This window comes from Hyperolius riggenbachi, chromosome 3 (assembly GCF_040937935.1).
Source record: "Hyperolius riggenbachi isolate aHypRig1 chromosome 3, aHypRig1.pri, whole genome shotgun sequence".
In the NCBI taxonomy this organism is placed as follows: Eukaryota; Metazoa; Chordata; class Amphibia; order Anura; family Hyperoliidae; genus Hyperolius; species Hyperolius riggenbachi.
This window is the reverse complement of record NC_090648.1, coordinates 5,067,890-5,095,526: the sequence shown is the minus strand read 5'-3', so window position 1 is coordinate 5,095,526 and position 27,637 is coordinate 5,067,890. Positions and strand designations below refer to the sequence as shown.

The following is a 27,637-nucleotide window of genomic DNA, read 5'->3' as shown; positions in this document are numbered from 1 at the left end:
GATGGTAAAGCTGGGATTGCTCAACAATCTGGTGTCCTACTTCCTTCTTCTCGCGTGCCAAAGCCTCATCAGGGAAAACCTCATGACTAGACATTGTTCTCAAAGCTGTAAAGTCTAATAATGGCAGAAGGGACAAAGATAAAAGTGTGTAATGCTTCTCCGCCAACGCTGATCTCCCTCCCTGATACACAACCCTGGAAGAGCCGGTGGGGAAGCCTACCACCATCAGAACCTCTCAGAGACCGCGGCCAAGACTTACTACTGGAGGGGCAATGGGGAATACAGGAGGGACCATCAGCAGGAGAGACAGCAAGAGGAGGAGCAGCAGGGAGTGCAGGAGAGACAGCATGGCGAGCAGAGGAGACAGCAGGTTGAGCAGCAGGGAGTGCAGGGGAGACAGCATGGCGAGCAGAGGAGACAGCAGGTTGAGCAGCAGGGAGTGCAGGGAAGACAGCATGGAGAGCAGAGGAGACAGCAGGAGGATCAGCATGGAGAGCAGGGGAGACAGCATGGAGAGCAGAGGAGACAGCAGGAGGAGCAGCAGGGCATGTAAGGGAGACAGCATGGAGAGCAGAGGAGACAGCAGGAGGAGCAGCAGGGATTGCAGGGGAGACAGCATGGAGAGCAGAGGAGAAAGCAGGAGGAGCAGCAGGGATTGCAGGGAAGACAGCATGGAGAGCAGAGGAGAAAGCAGGAGGAGCAGCAGGGATTGCAGGGGAGACAGCATGGAGAGCAGAGGAGACAGCAGGAGAGACAGCATGGAGAGCAGAGGAGAAAGCAGGGGGATCAGCAGGGAGTGCAGGGGAGACAGCATGGAGAGCAGAGGAGACAGCAGGAGGAGCAGCAGGGCATGTAAGGGAGACAGCATGGAGAGCAGAGGAGACAGCAGGAGGAGCAGCAGGGAGTGTAAGGGAGACAGCATGGAGAGCAGAGGAGACAGCAGGGAGTGTAGGGGAGACATCATGGAGAGCAGAGGAGAAAGCAGGGGGAGCAGCATGGAGAGCAGAGGAGACAGCAGGAGGAGCAGTAGGAGAAACTGCAGCGAGAGCAGGAGAGACAGCAAGGAGATCAGGGGAGAATGCAGCAAAGAGTCCTCACTAGAGAGAACATGCTTAGCTCAAGAGGGAACACAGCCAGGAGTCACTATAAGAGAGACATTGGGGAGTACAGGAGACACCACAGCCAGGAGTCAGTGCCGGAGGTGCAGCTGGAGGAACAGGGGAGAGAGCAGCCAGGAGTCACTACCAGAGAGACAGTGTGGAGTGCAGAAGGGAGTACACCATGGAGTCACTACTGGAGAGACGGTGGGGAACACAGGAGACACCACAGCCAGGAGTCAGTGCCGGAGGTGCAGCTGGAGGAACAGGGGAGAGAGCAGCCAGGAGTCACTACCAGAGAGACAGTGCGGAGTGCAGAAGGAAGTACACCATGGAGTCACTACTGGAGAGACAGTGGGGAGTACAGGAGACACCACAGCCAGGAGTCAGTGCCGGAGGTGCAGCTGGAGGAACAGGGGAGAGAGCAGCCAGGAGTCACTACCAGAGAGACAGTGCGGAGTGCAGAAGGGAGTACACCATGGAGTCACTACTAGAGAGACGGTGGGGAACACAGGAGACACCACAGCCAGGAGTCAGTGCCGGAGGTGCAGCTGGAGGAACAGGAGAGAGAGCAGCCAGGAGTCACTACCAGAGAGACAGTGTGGAGTGCAGAAGGGAGTACACCATGGAGTCACTACTGGAGAGACGGTGGGGAACACAGGAGACACCACAGCCAGGAGTCAGTGCCGGAGGTGCAGCTGGAGGAACAGGGGAGAGAGCAGCCAGGAGTCACTACCAGAGAGACAGTGCGGAGTGCAGAAGGGAGTACACCATGGAGTCACTACTAGAGAGACGGTGGGGAACACAGGAGACACCACAGCCAGGAGTCACTGCCGGAGGTGCAGCTGGAGTAACAGGAGAGAGAGCAGCCAGGAGTCATTGCCTGAGAGACAGTGTGGAGTGCAGAAGGGGATACACCATGGAGTCACTACTGGAGGGACAGTGGGGAACACAGGAGACACCACAGCCAGGAATCAGTGCCGGAGGTGCAGCTGGAGGAACAGGGGAGAGAGCAGCCAGGAGTCACTACCGGAGAGACAGCGAGGAGTAACAGATGGAAGGCAGCCAGAGGACACTAGCAGAGAGATAGCAGTAAGTAAAAGAGAGACTGCTGTGTCTGTGCTGGAGACAGGGCTGTACAATGGCTGAGGAGCTGTTTGGGTGTACAATGAATGGGGTAGCTGTGTCTGTGCTGGGATTTGGGGGTGTACAATGAATGGGGTAGCTGTGTCTGTGCTGGGATTTGGGGGTGTACAATGAATGGGGTAGCTGTGTCTGTGCTGGGATTTGGGGGTGTACAATGAATGGGGTAGCTGTGTCTGTGCTGGGATTTGGGGGTGTACAATGAATGGGGTAGCTGTGTCTGTGCTGGGATTTGGGGGTGTACAATGAATGGGGTAGCTGTGTCTGTGCTGGGATTTGGGGGTGTACAATGAATGGGGTAGCTGCGTCTGTGCTGGGATTTGGGGGTGTACAAGGAATGGGGTAGCTGTGTCTGTGCTGGGATTTAGGGGTGTACGATGAATGGGGTAGCTGTGTCTGTTCTGGGATTTGGGGGTGTACAATGAATGGGGTAGCTGTGTCTGTGCTGGGATTTGGGGGTGTACAATGAATGGGGCAGCTGTGTCTGTGCTGGGATTTGGGGGTGTACAGTGAATGGGGCAGCTGTGTCTGTGCTGGGATTTGGGGTGTACAATGAATGGGGTAGCTGTGTCTGTGCTGGGATTTGGGGGTGTACAATGAATGGGGTAGCTGTGTCTGTGCTGGGATTTGGGGGTGCACAATGAATGGGGTAGCTGTGTCTGTGCTGGGATTTGGGGGTGTACAATGAATGGGGTAGCTGTGTCTGTGCTGGGATTTGGGGGTGTACAATGAATGGGGTAGCTGTGTCTGTGCTGGGATTTGGGGGTGTACAGTGAATGGGGTAGCTGTGTCTGTGCTGGGATTTGGGGGTGTACAGTGAATGGGGTAGCTGTGTCTGTGTTGGGATTTGGGAGTGCACAATGAATGGGGTAGCTGTATCTGTGCTGGGATTTGGAGGTGTACAGTGTCATGGAACAGCCGTGAGAAACGCAGGCAAATCGGGAGGATTCGCGCAGTCCATTTTCTGATCGCTTCCTGGTTAGATTTGCACAGTCATTCTTTCCTTCTTTTAAAAGACAGTTCTTTTTCCTTTTACCAAATGGCAGGAAGCCTTCAGCAGAGTGTCCCAGGCACCTAGCTGTGCTAAGGGCCCATCCATCAGATGAAGTCAGATAAGTAGCCTGACAGAACCAATTTAGAGGAGAGTGAGACTCCCTTGCCCTGATCACAGCAGGGAAGCCGACACGTAGCCTGCTGTCCTAGCTTCAAAGAGCCTTTACCTAGAACTGACCTGCTGTAATTCCTAGATGTATATGTAATAATCCATAAACTGCTATATTTGTCATATTTCCTGTGTTGCCAGGCTGGCAGGCCCTCCAAACTCACAGAGCATTCCGGGCTTTGCCTGGCGCTGGTACTGAGAAAGTTTCAGAACATTCTGAGGTAAGGGCTGTCAGTTAGGCAGTTCGAAAGTGCCCTGATGATACCACAGGAGTCCCACCCCTCATGTTTGGTATCAGAGTGCTGGGTAAATCGAGACAGATCTGAAAATGTTAGTAAATCTGCCCTGACCTGTACGGTTCTGTGAGATAGAGCCCATATATGGTTAGATATGATTTTTGGTCCCCAGAAGAAGGGGAGGACTCATCTCATGTTCTAAGGGGGTGTTCGGTTCCCACCCTCACTCCCTCCTACTGGATCAGGGGTATAAGAATGGCAGAGGACCCAAAATCAATGTCCTCCACTTTGAACATCATCCTGATTACATCCTTGCCAGCTTGAGGACATGCTGGCATCTGGCTTGTTTGGACTTTGACACTCTGCAACCAAGGACTTAGCATTTCTTTCCCAGAAAGGACATATTTTCACAAACCTAAGTACTTTCTCCTTCTTATTTTAATACTGGCTATTAATGTTTCTATAATTGTTGATTTTAATGATTTTCTGTATATATTAATTATTTATATTGCATTTAATAAACAACGCTAACATCATTTGTTTATTCAGCTACCCTGCTTCAGCCGCACAAACTGAACCCTGACTTCTGAAGAGTCACTACTATTGTTGCTAGCTAGACAGAATAGAGTGTGTTTAACCGTTTTATTTGCAGGTCTAGACTCAGCCAGTCAGTGGGCTCCTCTGTCCCATGGTAACAGAGGTGGTGGCAGTTATACCCTGAAATAGTGTGTAATTTGTAATTATCGTAACTCACAGGCTCCCTTCTAGTCGGTCTACGGCCGAATTCCCAGCGGTTTCTGCGCACCGATTGCGACCACAGCTTGCATGGTCTGTGTGCTGAAACCGATTGGAAGGCATTGTGCGGTCAAGCCACTAGGGGCCCTGTGACATACAGTGAATTGGGTAGCTGTGTCTGTGATTGGATTTGGGGGTGTACAATGAATGGGGCAGCTGTGTCTGTGCTGAAGATTTGGTGGTGTACAGTGAATGGGGCAGCTGTGTCTTTGCTGGGATTTGGGGGTGTACAATAGAAATGGCCCGAACGGTTCGCCGGCGAACGGTTCCCGGCGAACCTCCATGGTTCACGATCACGGCGAACCGGGAACTTTTCCGGAAGTTCGGTTCGCTCCCATAGTGCATCATGAGGGTCAACTTTGACCCTCTACATCACAGTCAGCAGGCACATTGTAGCCAATCAGGCTACACTCCCTCCTGGAGGCCCCCTCCCCCCCTTATAAAAGGCAGGCAGCGTCAGGCAGTGGACTCACTTGTGTGCCTACAGTAATTAGTCAAGGGATAGCTGCTGCAGACTCTCATAGGGAAAGCTTAGTTAGGCTCTTGTAGGCTTATTAGCTGGCTCCTGACTGATTGTTATTGCTAAAAAAAAAAAACACCCCACAACAGCTCTTTTGATAGCTAATCTTGTTCTTGTGATCTTTTTTTTTTTTTTTGTGGCCCACTTGCATTATATACAGCCCGATCAGTCAGTGTCAGTGTACCTGTCTGTGTGTGACAGGTGCACATGTAATACCCATCACTGCATATCCCTACCTGTTGTGTTCAGTGCACCCACTTACCTACGTGAGTGCACGCAGTGTGATATACCACTCCGTGCATACCTGTTAACTGCACCTGTGTGACTGCACATTGTATAAGTCAAGTCAGCGCATACCTTTCACTTCATCCCCCCCAATATAGACAAAACAAAAGGCAGAGGCAGGCCACCTGGCAGGTCTGTTCGAGGTTGCGCTGTCGTGATTTCGTGCGGCCCGCGATCAAAGTACAGTGTTCAGAAGAAGGCACGTGCCATCAACCCCCAATATTGTCAGTACATAGTTGACTATTTAACACAGAACACCTTATCTTTTTCAGCTTCCGCACGGAAGCGTGACATATCTTCCTTCTCCTGCTCTGATTCTGGCACCCCACTTTACACTCAGTCAGCAGCCATCACCAAAGTGCCATCACCCCAGGGCTCAGTGGTGTGGAATTTTTTTTGTGTGTCTGCCTCAGATGAGAGCAATGCCATCTGTACTCTCTGCCACAGAAAATTGAGCCGTGGAAAGACCAAGACACGCGTAGGGACAACTACCTTACGAAGGCACATGATTACAAAGCACAGACTGCAATGGGATGACTACCTGAGGAAAAGCAGCACACAAAAGCAAAGTCACACACCACAGTGGAAGATATGCAATTATTTCTCAAAAAGCGATACCAAAACTGTACCGGGATGTTGAAAGGCAAGTGGTGTCATCTCTGGCACACAGCGTTCAGTCAAGGGACCATCTGACCACGTGGTCTGCAAAGCAATGGTCAGGCCTGCCCGAAGACTAAGTCAGTCCCCACACACAGCATCTCTGCCTGCACGCCGTGTGACTGCCTGCCCCAAGACTAAGTCGCTCCCCACACAGCATCTCTGCCTGCAGGCCGCTTGACTGTAGGGATGATCAGAACCAGCAAATTCCGTTCCGACGGAAATCACGGATTCCGTCAGTGTTAAATTCTGTCGCTATGAAAATTCCGCGGAATTCCAGATTCCACCGGAAAAATTAAAAAAATCGCTAAAGTAACCTTGTATATCCTATATGGTAGCCCATAGTCCCTATTAACTGTTCACTTAGTCCTTTTCAGGAGGGTCTCATCTTCCAGGGAATTGTAGTATTTCAAAATCCAGCTTACATACCGTGGCTTGGAATTGAACCCAGGCTGGGCTGAGAATTGAACCCAGGTCTCAGTGTGGGTAGCCATCTAACTTAAACACTATACCACCAACCACACTACATGCTGAAGCCAGCCTAGCATGTACCATTATGATCAATCCAAGAGAAGAAGTAGCATGCTTAAGGATTTGTAGTATTTCAAAAGCCAGCTTACATACCGTGGCTGGGAACTGAACCCAAGTCTCAGTGTGTGGTAGCCAGCATGCTACTTTTTCTCTTGGATTGATCATAATGGTACATGCTAGGCTGGCTTCAACATGTAGTATGGTTGGTGGTATAGTGGTTAAGTCAGATGGCTACCACACACTGAGACCTGGGTTCAATTCCCAGCTACGGTATGTAAGCTGGCTTTTGAAATACTACAATTCCCTGGAAGATGAGACCTTCCTCCCTCCAGGAGGAGGGAATAGGAAATAAATGTTAATTCCGTAAAATTCCGCGGAAATAAAACATTTTCACGGAATTCCTTTTTAGAGGTATAGCATCCTACCGGCGGAATCGGAATTGGCCAAATTCCGTCCGGAATCGCGGAATCCAGCGAGCATCCCTACTTGACTGCCTTCTCAGCCACCACCAACAGGGTCTAGGACTCCAGGCGGATTCCTGAATGCTAGCAGTGGCCGCTATAATAATTTTTCTGGTGCATGTACATGCCTGCCTAATTTTTCTGGCTGCACTGCGGCTGCAACAAAAAAACAAAAGGCATGTACATGTGCCCATCCCCCTTCGTGATCATTACCTCGCCGCGGTGAAGGGGCTTGCGTATCACAATGAAGCAATGACCGCCGGCTATTTGAGTGTCTCGGGTGGGGGTGGCACACCAAAGATAATAAGGTTGTTGCTTCATTGTGGACAGACCAAATTTGATCAGCTGGACAGTCACTGTTGTTCTATCATTGAGCTACCACAGCCCGGCGACCGTATGAGCTTGAAAACCGCCACGGCCTGCACTCTTGCCATGGTGCGCACCAGTCTAGCATGGCCGTCACTACACAAACAGCTGTTTGCGGTGCGTTACACAGTGAGTTTGGTGTGTCAGTGTGAAGCAGTACTCTAATTACACTCCCTGATTGATGTATACACATGCAAGATGTTTGAAAGCACTTTAGGCCTGCAATTTAGCATTCAATGTGATTTCTGCCCTTAAAACGCTGCTTTGCGTCAAATCCATATTTTTCCCTGGGACTTTTGGCATGTATCCCACTCCACCATTGCCCCCCTCCAGGTGTTAGACACCTTGAAACATCTTTTCCATCACTTTTGTGGCCAGCATAATTTTTTCTAGTTTTCAAAGTTTGCCCCCCCATTGAAGTCTTTTGCAGTTTGTGAAAGTTCATGCAAACCGAACTTTCGCAAGAGGTTTGCAAACCCGGTTCGCGAACCGAAAATCAGAGGTTCGGGCCATCTCTATTGGATCACATCCTGACGAAGCTCGCAAGTGGGCGGGCGCAATGCGTAGGTGGGCGGGTTCAATTCCCGTGGCCTGCAAACTCCCTTATTGGCTGCAGCTAAACAGCGTGTTATCGGAGTGCGTGTCTCTGCACTCGTGACCGGAGTGTCTGAGCTCCCCATCTCGGTGCAACTGGCAGGGCAGGTTGAGCCGGTGACTGGGCCCGACAGCAAGGAATGGTTGCGACTGAAGATCAAGCTGCCAGCGTGAGAAGAGCGGACCTTCCAACGAATTAGCAACATGCTGTGATAGTGGAAGTGGTGAGATCGCTCCTGATACGCATACTTATTACGCAATCTGCATATCCATCAGGAGAATCACCTCTCCATTTGCCCAAAATACGGTCTAACCCTCTCTCTCCCCCTCTCTGAAGACCTCTATACAGATGGTACCGGTACCAGTGGGGAGATGTGAATGGGGTGGTATGTATGGTCAATGTGAGGGTGTGTAAATTCATCCATGGCCATTTTTAAATGTTTTTAACTCTCTAGTAAGGCCACATCTGGAATATGATTCAGTTCTGGGCACCACATTACAAAAAAGATATTGCAGTTTTAGAGCAGGTGCAGAGACGAGCAACAAAACTGATACGTGGGATGGAAGGTCTCACTTACCAAGAAAGGTTAGATAAACTGGGTTTTTTTAGTCTAGAGAAAAGACGCCTTAGAGGGGATCTAATTAACATGTATAAATACATCAGAGGGCAATATAATAGCTTGGCGGATGAGCTTTTTGTCCCTAGGCCTTCTCAAAGAACGAGAGGACATGATCTGCGCATGGAGGAAAAACGTTTTAGCCATTTATTTAGGAAAGGGTTCTTTACAGTAAGAGTGATTAATATGTGGAATGCATTGCCACAGGAAGTCGTTATGGCAAACTCTATACCTGCATTTAAAGGGGGCTTAGATGCTTTCCTTGCGTTGAAAGACATCCATGGCTACAATTACTAGGTAATGCCTAATGATGTTGATCCAGGGATTTTTATCTGATTGCCATCTGGAGTCGGGAAGGATTTTTTTCCTTTCGGGGCTAATTGGACCATGCCTTGTAAGGTTTTTTCGCCTTCCTCTGGATCAACAGGGATATGTGAGGGAGCAGGCTGGAGTTGTACTTTGTACTGGTTGAACTCGATGGACGTATGTCTTTTTTCAACCAAAATAACTATGTAACTATGTAATTGGTTGGTCTGTGTATGGCACAATTTTTCCATTAAAGGTAATACTTTTGTAATTTTTCACTAAACTTATGAGCAACTGGCCTATTTATTTCATTACTAGTCGGGCCATCTCTATTCCCTAACATGTGGCCTGCCAATGCTCATCACACACACAAGAGACTGATACCATACAATGCAGCACACTGAGTCTTGGCAGGATTTCAGCAGAAACTTTATCAGCTTGCTGTTATTCTTTTGCTAGATGCATTACAGGACTATAGGCTTATTCACTAAATCTTGACTTCATGTTAAGTCCAAGGAGTTTGTTTCATCTCAGGGGAGCTCTGCTGACGTGGAATGGCTGTGAGGTGGGCTGTATACTTGTCCTGTAAATCTGTGGACTATGTGAGCTGGTCATGCAGCTGATGGCTGCAATGTATACAAGGTGGGATAGAAGTTGTGAGATCCTCACCCTCACCGGCTTCCAGCTCTTGTCATCTCAGAGGTGTCCATCCATAAGGCCCGGTTCACACTGGCGGAAAAAAAACAGTCTGTACGCGAATCCTACTGGAACGGATCCTAACAGATGCAAACTGATCCAGTGTTAACCTATGGATCCATTCAAATAGGTCTGTTAGAACAGATCTGCACTGCCTGATCCGCTGAACGGACCACAAATTTGGTGCTGAGCCCAGCAGAGCGGAAATGAATGTTGAAGCTCCACATTGGGGGCAATTAGAAAACAGAAGGTTTCTTCACACTAGTGAAGAAAAGGACCATTCTAGCCAGCACAATCCACTTTGGTGATGGGGGTCTGGGGAGGATATGGGGAAACGGAATTGAAGCAGCTAAGTGGCAATGGAGTGAAAGTGGATCCAATCGACCAGTAATCAGATCTGTTTTCACGGATCTATGAGCCATTTAAGTGTCATTGTGAACCGGGCCTAAGTGTCAACTATAAGATGGTTGCCAATAGCAACAGACCATGCTTCAATGCTGATGCAATTCTCCAAAGAAACCACTCTGACTCCCTGGCTTCATTCCACAGCTGAAAAGTCCCAGACAACTGCCCCTCATGTCCTAGACAACTGTCCCTCATGTCCTAGACAACTGCCCCTCATGTCCTAGACAACTGCCCCTCATGTCCTAGACAACTGCCCCTCATGTCCTAGACAACTGCCCCTCATGTCCTAGACAACTGCCCCTCAATGTCTTCTGATGACCTTCTGATGACCTCGTTCCTCGTCTCATGCTGTGTTTGGCTCATTCATCCCATTTGTTCTGTAGTTTATTTTTTTTCTTGTTAGAAAAGCTATGAATTGTAATAAAACCACCTATTTCCTTGTGAGCAGGGAATGATTGTGTCTCTATCTACACATACAAAGTATTGTTTGTTTGGTCTTGCAGGGGTATCCGGCCCGTCCTGTCGCTGTCACTCCTCCAGGTCTGGAAAAGCTGCTCCAGGTGAGGTTTTCTAACATCAGCTTACCAGGGATTTTCTGTAATTATGGGCAGGGGTAATCTCCAACCATAAAACAACCAAAGTCCTTCAACTTCAACTTTAGACTGCAATAAAAAGTTATGTGTAAGCAACGCCAACAATTATAAGTCTTCCTTTATAATTCTGTAACTTATGCCTGCATTTCATAATATTTTTACAGGTCAATGAACTCCACGTCAAGCAGACACGTGAGTTCCTATTCCTGATCTTCAAGCCAAGATAATTCACTTTGTATCCATTCCCCTCTGCCTTTCTCTCCACCCCAACCTTCTCCAAACATTACATTCTCTCCACCCTGAACTTCTCTCCACCCTGACCTTCTTCAAACATTACATTCTCTTCACCCGAACCTCTCTCCACCCCAACCTTCTTCAAAAATCCCCTTCTCTCCACCTCCTCCCGTCTTTCTACTGCAACCTTCTCCAAACATCATCTTATCTCTACCTCCTCCCTTCTTTCCTTAACTCCACCTCCTCCCTTCTTTCCTTAACTCCACCTCCTCCCTTCTTTCCTTATCTTCACCTCCTCCCTTCTTTCCTTATCTTCACCTCCTCCCTTCTTTCCTTATCTCTACCTCATCCCTTCTTTCCTTATCTTCACCTCCTCCCTTCTTTCCTTATCTTCACCTCTTCCCTTCTTTCCATGCCAACCATTTCTTCACCCCTACCTTCTCCAAACATCCCCTTCTCTCCACCCCGACCTTCTCCAAACATCCCCTTCTCTCCACCTCCTCCCATATTTCCACCGTAACCTTCTCCAAACATCATCTTATCTCTACCTCATCCCTTCTTTCCTTATCTCTATCTTGTCCCTTCTTTCCTTATCTCTATCTTGTCCCTTCTTTCCTTATCTCTATCTTGTCCCTTCTTTCCTTATCTCTACCTCCTCCCTTCTTTCCTTATCTCTACCTCCTCCCTTCTTTCCTTATCTTCACCTCCTCCCTTCTTTCCTTATCTCCACCTCCTCCCTTCTTTCCTTATCTCTACCTCCTCCCTTCTTTCCTTATCTCCACCTCCTCCCTTCTTTCCTTATCTCTACCTCATCCCTTCTTTCCTTATCTCTACCTTCTCCCTTCTTTCCTTATCTCCACCTCCTCCCTTCTTTCCTTATCTTCACCTCCTCCCTTCTTTCCATGCCAACCTTTTCTTCACCTTGTCCTTCTCCACACATCCTCTTCACCCCACCTCCTCCCATCTTTCCACCGCAACCTTCTCCAAACATCATCTTATCTCTACCTCGTCCCTTCTTTCCTTATCTCCACCTCGTCCCTTCTTTCCTTATCTCCACCTCCTCCCTTCTTTCCTTATCTCCACCTCCTCCCTTCCTCCATATCTCCACCTCTTCGCTTCTTTCCATGCTTACATTTTCTTCACCATGTCCTTCACCAAACATCCCCTTCTTTCCAACACAACCTTCTCCAAACATCATCTTATCTCCACCTCCTCCCTTCTTTCCTTGTCTCCACCTCCTCCTTTCTTTCCATGACAACCTTCTCTCTAGCCTGTCCTTTTCCAGACATCCCCTTCTCTCCATCCCTGTGTTTCTCCAGACATTCCCTTCTCTCCACCCTGTGCTTCTCCAGACATTCCCTTCTCTCCACCCTGTGCTTCTCCAGACATCCCCTTCTCTCCATCCCAACCTTCTCTTCACCCCAACCTCGACTGCACAGTACCCTGGTAATGTATGCATAAGGTAACGCAGGACTCACTAATTGTGCAATGTGCAATAACTCACAGTTGCAAGTACTGGTAAAGTGCCATGCGCTCCTGTACAGTGAATACACCACAAGGTTTGGAGCTCATATACACATTTACATGGGGTTTCTGTATGTCTCACTCTCTAATACTAATTCTATCATTTCATTATCTTTTCAGGAAATGGAGTTTTTGAGGGATACAGTGAATATGACCTCCTGAGCCGCGACGGTCGTCTCCTGTACCAGGGCACCCAGGAGCGGAACCATTGTGGCCCTCATTTGGATTTAAGGGTTAACAATGCCCAAGGAAATAACATATTCAATCTTCTACAGCCCTCTGACTTCTGCAGCTGGGAAACCAAGGTGAGCAAAAGTGAGACATAGAGTGGTGACAGGACAGAGACAGACATAACCACAGGTGAGACAAGGCTAAGAGCTGTACAAGTGATGCTGTAGGCTACAAGGACCTCTGCTAATAGTGAGACATAGAGTGGTGACAGGACAGAGACAGACATAACCACAGGTGAGACAAGAGCTATACAAGTGATGCTGTAGGCTACAAGGACCTCTGCTAATAGTGAGGCATAACACAATGATGACCACTAGATAGGACCTAGGATGAGGTCCTCCAGGCTTTCTGTGACACAAGATAGAAATCATGAGAAATAAAACATGGGGTTCTAAAGCCCCATCCACCCCATAACATTTTCTGTGCAATTCAATTCAATGCGATTCGATTCATTGATTCGATTTATATCAATCCAACATGTCCGATCGGGATTCGATTCGATTCATTTTGCCATTGCAGAACAATGGCAAAATGAATTGAATAAAAATGAATCCCGATTGGACATGTCGAATTGAATCAAATCGAATCAATGAATTGAATCGAATCGCACAAAAAATTGTATGGTGGCTTGTTTAATACAAGGTTTGGACCTCTGTCAATGGTGAGACACAAGACACTGTTCTCTAGGAAGAGGTCCTCCAGGCTTTGTGTGACACAAGACAGACATTTTCAGAGATGTGGAGCAACAGAACATGGAATTCTTGAGTGAAACAATATAAGGAATTCTAAGAGAGCATAGATAATAGACATAATTATCTGGGACTAGTAAGATGGAAGGCATGGACCTTCAAGAATGCTGAAGTACACACAAGCAAAGTCTGGCCAGATCCATGCATTTCTTGGACACAGGTGTTGAACTCCACTCCTCGAGAGGCATGGCCATACCAGTGTTTAGGATGGACTGAGAAATGGAGAAATGTGCTCTACTCGATGAGCCACACCTCTCCTGATTCAGTCCAATCAATTCATTTGAGCTGTGCCAAAAATGTTTGAGGAACTCGGCCATTAAGGATTGAACTTCCACATCCCTGATCTAGGACTAGGTGATTCCAGGACTGGTGTAGCAGTATAGATGATGCTCTAAATGTGTTCATACACGTTACCACTTTATGCTACCTAGCAGCGCACAAGTTGACCTGGTAATGCTCGCAGGGCTAAAGGGTTAAAGTGCATCACTATCCCAGTGTTAGTAAAGGTAAAATTGTTGTGCACTCCCTAAGTTTGTCTTGCAACAATTTCTGACGGTAATAACACGCCGCATGTTGTGCATTACTGGGCAATGGATGTGGTCAGGGCCAGGCCAAGGCAGAGGCAAGAGAGGCTCCAGCCTCAGGGCGCAGTGTAGGAGGGTCACACAACTCACTCAGCTATCATTCCCTTATTGTGTTTGAAGCAGAGATAAATAAAAAAAGGGGATACATGGCAGTGACTTCAGATAACTATAGATTAACGTGTTTTTTGTTTTTTTTTGGGGGGGGGGAGCACCCCGGGGGGCTTTTTATTCTTATAGCAATCAGTGTGTGGCGGCTGGGGTTGGAAAGGATGGAGGGGTGCTCTTTTCTGTATAAGCCTTGGTGCTGGAGGACCTTGTCCCGGCTCTGGATGTGCTGGATGTGCTGCAAGCATAAAGTGTAATGGGTTTCACATCTAGATCATAACTCTTCTCTGGACCATCAGAACCAGGAGAACCATCCACACACACATAGCTTATCATGGTGATAGAACACAGTAGGACCACCGTTGGTGACAATTATCCATTATTCTAGTTGCAGATCTCCAGCTCCTCCGGCAGGCTCCTCGGCTACATAGTGAAGAAGTGGACAAGTTTCTCTGCAACTTTTGATATCTTGGACCCATCGGAACATATTTGTCTGAAAGTGAAAGGTCCGGGATGGAGGGAATGTTTCATGTCTGACGCCCACTATCAGGTCAGTCCATCTAGTGACAAACTGACAAAATCATAGCTTGGCCAACGAGGCACGCAATCCGGCTCACAATGCCTTCGGCACTCTTCAGACTTGGAAAGGTGTTACGTAGTTACAGAGCTAGTTTGGTTGATCATCCGCCCCATCAAGTTCAACAAGGAATAAAAAAAACATTGTCCTGAACCTACACATATCTCAAAGGAAGGTAGGATAGAAAGGTGCTGGCACTGCAGCTAGGGGTGCAGGGAGGGTTGTAGGGGTGCAGGTATCCGGTGCGATGCAGCTAGACCAGCGTGCTCAGGCTCAGATAGACATCGTATGCAGGCAGAGAAAAAGATGAGAAATGCCGGCACTGCTGTAAACTGCTTATTTATTCATAACACATGGTGCAACATCGTGGATTCAAATGTATGCATATTGAGAAGTAACATACCGGTTTGCTGGTAAAGCTGTGCGGTGGGTGCTGGGGGATGAGAGCCTTCTGACCATTTCACGCAGAAGCGCTTCTACGGAGGCTGCAGCCTCCCATTTCTCATCTTTTTCTCTGCTTGCATACTACACATATCTCAGCTGATCCAGGGGAGAGAACCATACAAGGCCAGGGCCAATAAGCTCTAAAAAAGGAAAATTCCTTCCGACCTCCAGATGGCAGTCAGATAAATCCCTGGATCAACTTTCCAGAAAATTACCTGGTAATTATAGCCGTGGATGTCCTTCAATGCAAGGAAAACAAAAGATAGCTTTTCTACTGACACTCCTAATCACCTACTTTTACTTCTATTAATACAAAGAAGGACTCAGACATTAGAGGCCGGTGTCCACTTTCGCAGTCTGAATCGCTAACGCTAAGCTGAGCAGAAATCTACAGCATACCACCCAGATTCACTCCGCAGTGCAATCTGCATGGCAAGCTATTGAACAGATAGGCAGCATTACCCCGCCCCTCTCGCTGCAGTGTGGTCTGCATGGCAAGCCATCGAACAGATAGGCAGCATTGCCCCGCCCCTCTCACTGGAGTGCGGTCTGCATGGCAATCATTGAACAGATAGGCAGCATTGCCCCGCCCCTCTCACTGGAGTGTGGTCTGCATGGCAAGCCATCGAACAGATAGGCAGCATTGCCCCGCCCCTCTCACTGGAGTGTGGTCTGCATGGCAAGCCATCGAACAGATAGGCAGCATTGCCCCGCCCCTCTCACTGGAGTGTGGTCTGCATGGCAAGCCATTGAACAGATAGGCAGCCTTGCCCCGCCCCTCTCACTGGAGTGTGGTCTGCATGGCAAGCCATTAACAGATAGGCAGCATTGCCCCGCCCCTCTCGCTGGAGTGTGGTCTGCATGGCAAGCCATCGAACAGATAGGCAGCATTGCCCCGCCCCTCTCACTGGAGTGCGGTCTACATGGCAAGCCATTGAACAGATAGGCAGCCTTGCCCCGCCCCTCTCACTGAAGTGTGGTCTGCATGGCAAGCCATTAACAGATAGGCAGCATTGCCCCGCCCCTCTTGCTGGAGTGTGGTCTGCATGGCAAGCCATCGAACAGATAGGCAGCATTGCCCCGCCCCTCTCACTGGAGTGTGGTCTGCATGGCAAGCCATCGAACAGATAGGCAGCCTTGCCCCGCCCCTCTCACTGGAGTGTGGTCTGCATGGCAAGCCATTAACAGATAGGCAGCATTGCCCCGTCCCTCTTGCTGGAGTGTGGTCTGCATGGCAAGCTATTGAACAGATAGACAGCATTGCCCCGCCCCTCTCGCTGGAGTGCAGTCTGCATGGCAAGCCAATAACAGATAGGCAGCATTGCCCCGCCCTCTTGCTTAAGTGTGGTCAGCAAGGCAAGCCATTAACAGATAGGCAGCATTGCCCCGCCCCTCTCGCTGGAGTGTGGTCTGCATGGCAAGCCATTGAACAGATAGGCAGCATTGCCCCGCCCCTCTCACTGGAGTGTGGTCTGCATGGCAAGCCATCGAACAGATAGGCAGCATTGCCCCGCCCCTCTCACTGGAGTGTGATCTGCATGGCAAGCCATCGAACAGATAGGCAGCATTGCCCCGCCCCTCTCACTGGAGTGTGGTCTGCATGGCAAGCCATTGAACAGATAGGCAGTCTTGCCCCGCCCCTCTCACTGGAGTGTGGTCTGCATGGCAAGCCATTAACAGATAGGCAGCATTGCCCCGCCCCTCTTGCTGGAGTGTGGTCTGCATGGCAAGCTATTGAACAGATAGGCAGCATTGCCCCGCCCCTCTCGCTGGAGTGCAGTCTGCATGGCAAGCCATTAACAGATAGGCAGCATTGCCCCGCCCTCTTGCTGGAGTGTGGTCAGCAAGGCAAGCCATTAACAGATAGGCAGCATTGCCCCGCCCCTCTCGCTGGAGTGTGGTCTGCATGGCAAGCCATTGAACAGATAGGCAGCATTGCCCCGCCCCTCTCACTGGAGTGTGGTCTGCATGGCAAGCCATCGAACAGATAGGCAGCATTGCCCCGCCCCTCTCACTGGAGTGTGGTCTGCATGGCAAGCCATTGAACAGATAGGCAGCCTTGCCCCGCCCCTCTCACTGGAGTGTGGTCTGCATGGCAAGCCATTAACAGATAGGCAGCATTGCCCCGCCCCTCTTGCTGGAGTGTGGTCTGCATGGCAAGCCATCGAACAGATAAGCAGCTTTGCTCTGCCCCCTTGCTGGAGTGTGGTCTGCATGGCAAGCCATTAACAGATAGGCAGCATTGCCCCGCCCTCTTGCTGGAGTGTGGTCAGCAAGGCAAGCCATTAACAGATAGGCAGCATTGCCCCGCACCTCTCGCTGGAGTGTGGTCTGCATGGCAAGACATTGAACAGATAGGCAGCATTGCCCCGCCCCTCTCACTGGAGTGTGGTCTGCATGGCAAGCCATCGAACAGATAGGCAGCATTGCCCAGCCCCTCTCACTGGAGTGTGGTCTGCATGGCAAGCCATTGAACAGATAGGCAGCCTTGCCCCGCCCCTCTCACTGGAGTGTGGTCTGCATGGCAAGCCATTAACAGATAGGCAGCATTGCCCCGCCCCTCTTGCTGGAGTGTGGTCTGCATGGCAAGCCATCGAACAGATAAGCAGCTTTGCTCTGCCCCCTTGCTGGAGTGTGGTCTGCAAGGCAAGCCATTAACAGATAGGCAGCATTGCCCCGCCCTCTTGCTAGAGTGCGGTCTGCATGGCAAGCCATTGAACAGATAGGCAGCCTTGCCCCGCCCCTCTCGCCTGCGGGGAAACGCTGCAGATTCGCTGTGCAGTGCGATCTGCATGGCAAGCCACTGAACATATAGGCAGCGTTGCTCCACCCCTCTCACTGGAGTGCGGTCTGCATGGCAAGCCATTGAACAGATAGATGAACCTGCTTCCCCCCATCCTAACAGGTGGTGTCTGCCAACAATCTCATATCATTCCCCCCCCCATCCTAACATCCTAACAGGTGGTGTCTGCCAACAATCACATATCATTTCCCCTGCATCCTAACAGGTGGTATCTGCCAACAATCCCACACCTGCTCCCCCCCATCCTACCAGGTGGTATCTGCCAACAATCTCATATCTGCTCCCCCCATCCTATCAGGTGGTATCTGCCAACAATCTCACATCTGCTCCCCCCATCCTATCAGGTGGTATCTGCCAACAATCTCATATCTGCTCCCCCCACCCTATCAGGTGGTATCTGCCAACAATCTCATATCTGCTCCCCCCCATCCTATCAGGTGGTATCTGCCAACAATCTCATATCTGCTCCCTCCATCCTATCAGGTGGTATCTGCCAAAAATCTCAAATCTACTCCCCCCCATCCTAACAGGTGGTATCTGCCAACAATCTCATATATGCTCCCCCCATCCTAACAGGTGGTGTCTGACAACAATACCACACCTACTCCCCCCATCCTGTCAGGTGGTATATGCCAACAATTTCATATCTTCTCCCCCCACCCTATCAGGTGGTATCTTCCAACAGTCTCAAATATGCTCCTCCTGTCCTATCAGGTGGTATCTGCCAACAAACTTATATCTGCTCCCCCATCCTAACAGGTGGTATCTGCCAACAATCTCCCCCTGCCCCCCCCTCCCCCCCCCCCCCCCCCATCCTAACAGGTGTTATCTGCCAACAAACTCATATCTTCTCCCCCGCCTCTCTTAAGAGGTGGTATCTGCCAATAATCTCATATCTGCTCCCCCATCTGATCAGGTGGTATCTACCAACAATCTCAAATCTGCTCCCCTCATCCTATCATGTGGTATCTGCCAACAATCTCATATCTTCTCCTCCCATCCTATCAGGTGGTATCTTCCAACAATCTCAAATATGCTCCTCCTGTCCTATCAGGTGGTATCTGCCAACAAACTTATATCTGCTCCCCCATCCTAACAGGTGGTATCTGCCAACAATCTCCCCCTGCCCCCCCCCCCATCCTAACAGGTGTTATCTGCCAACAAACTCATATCTTCTCCCCCGCCTCTCTTAAGAGGTGGTATCTGCCAATGATCTCATATTTGCTCCCCCCATCTGATCAGGTGGTATCTACCAACAATCTCAAATCTGCTCCCCCATGCTATCATGTGGTATCTGCCAAAAATCTCATATCTTATCCTCCCATCCTATCAGGTGGTATCTGCCAACAATCTCACACCTGCCCCCCCCCATCCTATCAGGTGGTATCCGCCAACAATCCCACCCCTGCCCCCCCCCCCCCCCATCCTAACAGGTGTTATCTGCCAACAAACTCATATCTTCTCCCCCGCCTCTCTTAAGACGTGGTATCTGCCAATAATCTCATACTTGCTCTCCCCATCTGATCAGGTGGTATCTACCAACAATCTCAAATCTGCTCCCCCCATCCTATCATGTGGTATCTGCCAACAATCTCATATCTTCTCCTCCCATCCTATCAGGTGGTATCTGCCAACAATCTCATACCTGCTCCCCCCCCCCCATCCTATCAGGTGGTATCTGCCAACAATCCCACAGCTGCTCCCCCCATCCTATCATGTGGTATCTACCAACAATCTCATATCTGCTCTCCCCATCCTATCATGTGGTATCTGCCAACAATCTCATATCTTTTCCCCCTCTTCTCTTAACAGGTGGTATCGGCCAATAAAGTGACTCAGACTGGCGCAATCACACGGATGTGGAGGGGGATCTGCAAGGAGGTGTTCGATGCTAAGGACAACTATGTCATCTGCTTCCCTACAGACCTCAGTGTCACCATGAAAGCCCTGCTGCTGGCCTGTGCCCTCTTCATGGTGAGTGTCAGTGTCAGTGTCAGCATCATTATCAGTGTCAGCATCATTATCAGTGTCAGTATCAGTGTCAGTATCATTGTCAGTGTCAGCATCAGCATCAGTGTCAGCATCATTATTAGTGTCAGCATCATTATTAGTGTCAGCATCATTATCAGTGTCAGTATCAGTGTCAGTATCATTGTCAGTATCAGTGTCAGCATCAGTGTCAGCATCAGTGTCAGTATCATTATCAGTGTCAGCATCAGTGTCAGTATCATTATCAGTGTCCTCATCAGTGTCAGTATCATTATCAGTGTCCTCATCAGTGTCAGCATCATTATCAGTGTCAGCATCATTATCTGTGTCAGTATCAGTGTCAGTATCATTGTCAGTATCAGTGTCAGCTACAATAAAATTAAAAACAATGGTGCATGAGCCAGCCTGGGGCCCCGGGAACTCTCACTGCCCGGGGCCCCAGAACCAGCATCCAACACCATATGTGAGCGCAGTCAAGCCCTGGAGCTGCCACCCCCAAGGCCTGTCTCCTACTGCTCTAAAACTTACCAAACACACAAATGGAGAAACTCACTCCCAAACAGTTCTCTGCTGCTTTATAAAGCCTGCAGGCTGCTTATAAGCCAATGAGAAGTGCATACATATGTTACACCTAGCTTGCAGGGATTAATCAAACAGAAGCTGAGCAAGTCAGCCAGTCGTTGGAGAGGGCTTCAGTTGCATATAGACAATGGCTATATGACCAGCAGGGGGCACCAGCGTGCAGGATATTCCCTCTCATCTGCCCCCCTCCTAACTAAACTGCATGGGATACTACAATAAAATTAAAAATAATGGTGCATGAGCCAGCCTGGGGCCCCGGGAACTCTCACTGCCCGGGGCCCCAGAACCAGCATCCAACACCATATGTGAGTCAGATGAGAGGGAATATCCTGCACGCTGGTGCCCCCTGCTGGTCATATAGCCATTGTCTATATGCAACTGAAGCCCTCTCCAACGACTAGCTGACTAGCTCAGCTTCTGTTTGATTAATCACTGCAAGCTAGGTGTAACATATGTGTGCACTTCTCATTGGCTTATAAGCAGCCTGCAGGCTTTATAAAGCAGCAGAGAACTGTTTGGGAGTGAGGTTCTCCTCTTGTGTGTTTGGTAAGTATCAGTGTCAGCATCAGTGTCAGTGTCAGTATCATTATTAGTGTCAGCATCAGTGTCAGTATCAGTGTCAGCATCATTATTAGTGTCAGCATCAGTGTCAGCATCAGCGTCAGTGTCAGTATCATTGTCAGCATCAGTGTCAGCATCATTATTAGTGTCAGCATCAGCTTCAGTGTCAGTATCAGTGTCAGTATCATTGTCAGTGTCCACACCAGTGTCAGTATCAATGTCAGTATCAGTGTCAGCATCAGCGTCAGTGTCAGTATCAGTGTCAGCATCAGTGTCAGCATCATTATTAGTGTCAGCATCAGTGTCAGCATCAGTGTCAGCATCATTATTAGTGTCAGCATCAGTGTCAGTATCAGTGTCAGTGTCCACACCAGTGTCAGTATCAGTGTCAGCATCAGCGTCAGTTTCAGTATCATTATTAGTGTCAGCATCAGTGTCAGTATCAGTGTCAGCATCATTATTAGTGTCAGCATCAGTGTCAGCATCAGCGTCAGTGTCAGTATCAGTGTCAGCATCAGTGTCAGCATCATTATTAGTGTCAGCATCAGTGTCAGCATCATTATTAGTGTCAGCATCAGTGTTAGTATCAGTGTCAGTATCAGTGTCAGTGTCCACACCAGTATCAGTGTCAGTGTCAGTATCAGTGTCAGCATCAGTGTCAGTGTCAGTATGAGTGTCAGCATCAGTGTCAGCATCATTATTAGTGTCAGCATCAGTGTCAGTATCAGTGTCAGCATCAGTGCCAGCATCATTATTAGTGTCAGCATCAGTGTCAGTATCAGTGTCAGCATCAGCGTCAGTGTCAGTATCAGTGTCAGCATCAGTGTCAGCATCATTATTAGTGTCAGCATCAGTGTCAGCATCATTATTAGAGTCAGCATCAGTGTCAGTATCAGTGTCAGTGTCCACACCAGTGTCAGTATCAGTGTCAGTGTCAGTATCAGTGTCAGCATCAGTGTCAGTGTCAGTATTAGTGTCGGCATCAGCGTCAGTGTCAGTATCAGTGTCAGCATCATTGTCAGCATCATTATTAGTGTCAGTATCAGTGTCAGTATCAGTGTCAGTGTCCACACCAGTGTCAGTATCAGTGTCAGCATCAGTGTCAGTGTCAGTATCAGTGTCAGTGTCAGCATCAGTGTCAGCATCATTATTAGTGTCAGCATCAGTGTCAGTATCAGTGTCATCATCAGTGTCAGTGTCAATATCAGTGTCAGCATCAGTGTCAGTGTCAGTATCAGTGTCAGCATCATTATTAGTGTCAGCATCATTATTAGTGTCAGCATCAGTGTCAGTATCAGTGTCAGTGTCCACACCAGTGTCAGTAGCAGTGTCAGTGTCAGTATCAGTGTCAGCATCAGTGTCAGTGTCAGTGTCAGCATCAGTGTCAGCATCAGTATCAGTGTCAGCATCAGTGTCAGTGTCAGTATCAGTGTCAGCATCATTATTAGTGTCCACACCAGTGTCAGTATCAGTGTCAGCATCAGTATCATTATTAGTGTCAGCATCAGTGTCAGTATCAGTGTCAGTGTCCACACCAGTGTCAGTATCAGTGTCAGCATCAGTGTCAGTGTCAGCATCATTATTAGTGTCAGCATCAGTGTCAGTAGCAGTGTCCGCATCAGTGTCAGTAGCAGTGTCCGCATCAGTGTCAGTATCAGTGTCCTCATCAGTGTCAGCATCATTATCAGTGTCAGCATCATTATCAGTGTCAGTATCAGTGTCAGTATCATTGTCAGTATCAGTGTCAGTGTCAGTATCAGTGTCAGCATCAGCGCCAGTGTCAGTATCAGTGTCAGCATCAGCATCAGCGTCAGTATCAGTGTCAGCATCATTATCAGTGTCAGTATCAGTGTCAGCATCAGCGTCAGTGTCAGTATCAGTGTCAGCATCATTATCAGTGTCCACATCAGTGTCAGCATCAGCGTCAGTGTCAGTATCAGTGTCAGCATCATTATCAGTGTCCACATCAGTGTCAGCATCATTATCAGTGTCAGTATCAGTGTCAGCATCAGCGTCAGTATCAGTGTCAGCATCAGCGTCAGTGTCAGTGTCAGCGTCAGTATCAGTGTCAGCATCATTATCAGTGTCAGTATCAGTGTCAGTATCATTGTCAGTATCATTGTCAGTATCAGTGTCAGTATCAGTGTCAGCATCAGCGGCAGTGTCAGTATCAGTGTCAGCATCAGCGTCAGTATCAGTGTCAGCATCATTATCAGTGACAGTATCACCGTCAGTGTCAGTATCAGTGTCAGCATCATTATCAGTGTCAGTATCAGTGTCAGCATCAGTGTCAGTGTCAGTATCAGTGTCAGCATCAGCGTCCGTATCAGTGTCAGCATCATTATCAGTGTCAGCGTCAGTGTCAGCACTAAGGATGACGTTCCAAATTCTGTGGAATTCCAATTTCTTTGTTTCCAATCGTAAATCGTTATACAGAAATTAGAATTCCACAGAATCACAAGACTGGGAAGGATTGGAGCAATCAGAGAGTCACAAGACTGGGAAGGATTGGAGCAATCAGAGAGTCACAAGACTGGGAAGGATTGGAGCAATCAGAGAGTCACAAGAAAGTGTCAATAAAGGAGAACTTGGGGTAAATCATATAAATAATATTGCACTATACTATATACTATAACTATTAATGGATAAACCAATTTCAGCAAATTAGGCAATATATTTCAATCAAATATTCTTATTATGTAGACAAGTGCACCTTTATTTATATTCTCTTGTATTGCTTGTCTTAGGGGATTGGGGTCCCCTCATTTTTCAGTGTAGCAGCAGGTCCATTGGAAACAGTTAAAGGAGCATCTTTTGAGCCTCACAGCGCCCCCTACTGGTAGTTGTTTGTACACTCAGAAAATCACTATACTGGAATAAGGCAGAATTTTTAGGCTAATCAGAAGACTTGGAAGTATTCGGCCAATCAAATAATGCAAAAGTTTACCGCGATTGCCGATCGGAAGCGCAGATTCTGCATAATGAATGAGAATGCTGATGAGGTTTTCTGACTCCAGGCGGACGCCGTCGGCTGCATGCTTGTTCCAGGTGTGAAGCGGATCAGTACGACAGCTAAACAGAAGTAAAGATGGCTGCCGTGATACTTGTAGCCTCTCTTCACCAGAGCAGGTCATCTATCTCCACCTACCCCAATAGCAGAGCATGAACCCATCATTAGCAGGGGCATTGAGGGGAAATCTCCGTGAGGTAAAGGAATAGTAGAGAAAGCTTCACAGTTACATTATGAAGAGCCGCACATAGCTTGAGTATTGGGCCTAAAGGAACTTAAACCAAAGAGCCTAAATACAGCGTGGTCTGACTTTTCACACAGGTCCTCACACAGGTCCTCACACAGGTCTTCACACAGGTCCTCACACAGGTCCTCACACAGATCTTCACACAGATCTTCACACAGGTCCTCACACAGGTCCTCACACAGATCTTCTCACAGGCCTTCACACAGGTCCTCACACAGGTCCTCACACAGGTCCTCACACAGATCTTCACACAGGTCTTCACACAGGTCCTCACACACGTCCTCACACAGGTCCTCACACAGGTCCTCACACAGGTCCTTACACAGGTCTTCACACAGGTCCTCACACAGGTCCTCACACACGTCCTCACACAGGTCCTTACACAGGTCCTCACACAGATCTTCTCACAGGTCTTCACACAGGTCCTCACACAGGTCCTCACACAGGTCTTCACACAGGTCTTCACACACGTCCTCACACAGGCCCTCACACAGGTCCTCACACAGGTCTTCACACAGATCTTCACACAGGTCCTCACACACGTCCTCACACAGGTCCTCACACAGATCTTCACACAGGTCCTCACACAGGTCCTCACACAGATCTTCTCACAGGCCTTCACACAGGTCCTCACACAGGTCCTCACACAGGTCCTCACACAGATCTTCACACAGGTCTTCACACAGGTCCTCACACACGTCCTCACACAGGTCCTCACACAGGTCCTCACACAGGTCCTTACACAGGTCTTCACACAGGTCCTCACACAGGTCCTCACACACGTCCTCACACAGGTCCTTACACAGGTCCTCACACAGATCTTCTCACAGGTCTTCACACAGGTCCTCACACAGGTCCTCACACAGGTTCTCACACAGGTCTTCACAGAGGTCTTCACACAGGTCTTCACACTGGTCTTCACACAGGTCCTTACACTGGTCTTCACACAGGTCCTCACACAGGTCCTCACACAGATCTTCACACAGGTCTTCACCCAGGTCTTCACACAGGTTCTCACACAGGTCCTCACACAGGTCTTCACACAGGTCTTCACACTGATCTTCACACATATCTTCACGCAGATCTTCACACAGGTCTTCACACAGATTCTCACACAGGTCTTCACACAGGTCCTCACACAGGTCTTTATACAGGTCTTCACACAGGTCCTCACACAGGTCTTTATACAGGTCCTCACACAGGTCCTCACACAGGTCTTCACACAGATCTTCACACAGGTCTTCACACAGGTCCTCACACAGGTCTTCACACAGGTCCTCACACAGGTCCTAACACAGGTCTTCACACAGATCTTCACACAGGTCCTCACACAGGTCTTCACACAGATCTTCACACAGGTCCTAACACAGGTCTTCACACAGATCTTCACACAGGTCCTCACACAGGTCCTCACACAGGTCTTCACACAGATCTTCACACAGGTCCTCACACAGGTCTTCACACAGATCTTCACACAGGTCCTAACACAGGTCTTCACACAGATCTTCACACAGGTCCTCACACAGGTCCTCACACAGATCCTCACACAGGTCCTTACACTGGTCTTCACACAGGTCCTCACACAGGTCCTCACACACGTCCTCACACAGGTCCTCACACAGGTCCTCACACAGGTCTTCACACAGGTCTTCACACAGGACACAGGTCCTCACACAGGTCCTCACACAGGTCCTCACACAGGTCCTCACACAGATCTTCACACAGGTCTTCACACAGGTCCTCACACAGGTCCTCACACACGTCCTCACACAGGTCCTTACACAGGTCCTCACACAGATCTTCTCACAGGTCTTCACACAGGTCCTCACACAGGTCCTCACACAGGTCCTCACACAGGTCTTCACAGAGGTCTTCACACAGGTCTTCACACTGGTCTTCACACAGGTCCTTACACTGGTCTTCACACAGGTCCTCACACAGGTCCTCACACAGATCTTCACACAGGTCTTCACCCAGGTCTTCACACAGGTTCTCACACAGGTCCTCACACAGGTCTTCACACAGGTCTTCACACTGATCTTCACACATATCTTCACTCAGGTCTTTACACAGGTCCTCACACAGATCTTCACACAGGTCTTCACACAGGTCCTCACACAGATCTTCACACAGGTCCTCACACAGGTCTTCATACAGGTCTTCACACAGGTCCTCACACAGGTCCTCACACAGGTATTCACACAGGTCCTCACACAGGTCTTCACACTGGTCTTCACACTGGTCTTTACACAGGTCTTACTCTTCACACAGGTCCTCACACAGGTCTTCACACAGGTCCTCACACAGATCCTCACACAGGTCTCACTGGTCTTTACACAGGTCTTACTCTTCACACAGGTCCTCACACAGGTCCTCACACAGGTCTTCACACAGGTCCTCACACAGATCCTCACACAGGTCTTCACACAGGTCTTCACACAGGTCTTCACACAGGTCCTCACACAGGTCTTCACACAGGTCTTCACACAGGTCTTCACACAGGGCCATACCGGTCACAGCTGTCTTTTAGGAAACTAGGCGCGTAAGGATCAGAAGTTTATGGGGGTATCACAGAGTAATGTTGTTTTGGAATATGTTTCAGGACGTGCTGAGCGAGGAGGAGATGCGAGAGGACAGCTCTCGGGGTGGACCCTTCTGATGGGTGGACCAGATGACTGGAACAATATTCCCAGCCAAATAGAGGAGTGATGTTCAGAGAACATAAGGAAGACACAATATTTCTGCTCTAAAACCCCTCATTCTTTCCTCCGCCTTTGACACTGTTGATCACTCTCTGCTTCTCCAGACCCTCTCGCTACTGGGGCTCAATGGCCTAGCATATTCCTGGATCCACTCTACCTGTCTGGATGTTCCTTCACTGTCTTCTACTGAAATACTAACTCCTCTCTATGCCCACTTTCTGCTGGTTTACCACAAGGCTCTGTCCTTGGACCTCTTCTCTTCTCCATCTACACTCATGGCCTGTGATAATTAATAAACTCTTTTGTTTTTTTCAATATCAGATTTGTGCTGATGACACCCAAATCTATTTCTCAGCCTCTGACCATCCTCCACTATTATCCTGAGACCCTGACTGTCTGCTGTCTGTACTTTCATGTCATCTTTTTCCTTTAACTTAACATAAATAAAACGAAGATTGTGATATTTCCACCCTCTACCCAAAGTGACCATCAGGGCTGGATTTAAGCCAAGGCCCCATAGGCCTCGCCCTAGGGCACCACAGAATTAAGTGCGGGTGGGCAGCAGGCTATACTAGGCTACCTATGACCTGGCTACCTATACTGGAGAGAGGGGTGGTCATCAGGCTAACTTTACGGAAGGTGAGAGAGTCATCTGTCCTCTCATACTAGAGGGAAGGAAGGAGGGATCATCAAGCTATCTAAACTAGAGGAGGGGGGGAAGGGTTATCTGGCTACCTATACTGGAAATGTGGTAGGGGAATGGTAATCCGGCTGTCTATAATAGCGGGAAGGGTCAACTGGCTACTTATGCTGGAGGGAAGGGGAAGGGTC

At 48.9% G+C, this 27,637-nt stretch overlaps 1 protein-coding gene across 1 annotated transcript; it reads left to right on the top strand.

Moving 5' to 3' along the window:
- Nucleotides 1–206: 206 nt before the first annotated feature.
- Nucleotides 207–27,352, top strand: LOC137560827 (hornerin-like). The gene is made up of 7 exons (XM_068271963.1): nt 207–2,189; nt 10,375–10,431; nt 10,629–10,656; nt 12,343–12,527; nt 14,280–14,441; nt 19,528–19,689; nt 26,707–27,352. Exons 1-7 carry the CDS (start codon nt 273–275, stop codon nt 26,761–26,763), a joined length of 2,568 nt encoding a protein of 855 aa, XP_068128064.1. The 5' UTR covers nt 207–272; the 3' UTR covers nt 26,764–27,352.
- The last annotated feature ends 285 nt before the right edge of the window (nt 27,353–27,637 follow it).

What these genes read in the sequence shown, in the direction of transcription:
- LOC137560827 (XM_068271963.1), top strand. Translation starts at nt 273, where the DNA reads ATGGGGAATACAGGAGGGACCATCAGCAGGAGAGACAGCAAGAGGAGG. An exon ending in TCTGCAGCTGGGAAACCAAG is followed by an intron (nt 12,528 to 14,279) that starts GTGAGCAAAAGT and finishes CCATTATTCTAG; the next exon opens with TTGCAGATCTCCAGCTCCTC. An exon ending in TGTCTGACGCCCACTATCAG is followed by an intron (nt 14,442 to 19,527) that starts GTCAGTCCATCT and finishes TTCTCTTAACAG; the next exon opens with GTGGTATCGGCCAATAAAGT.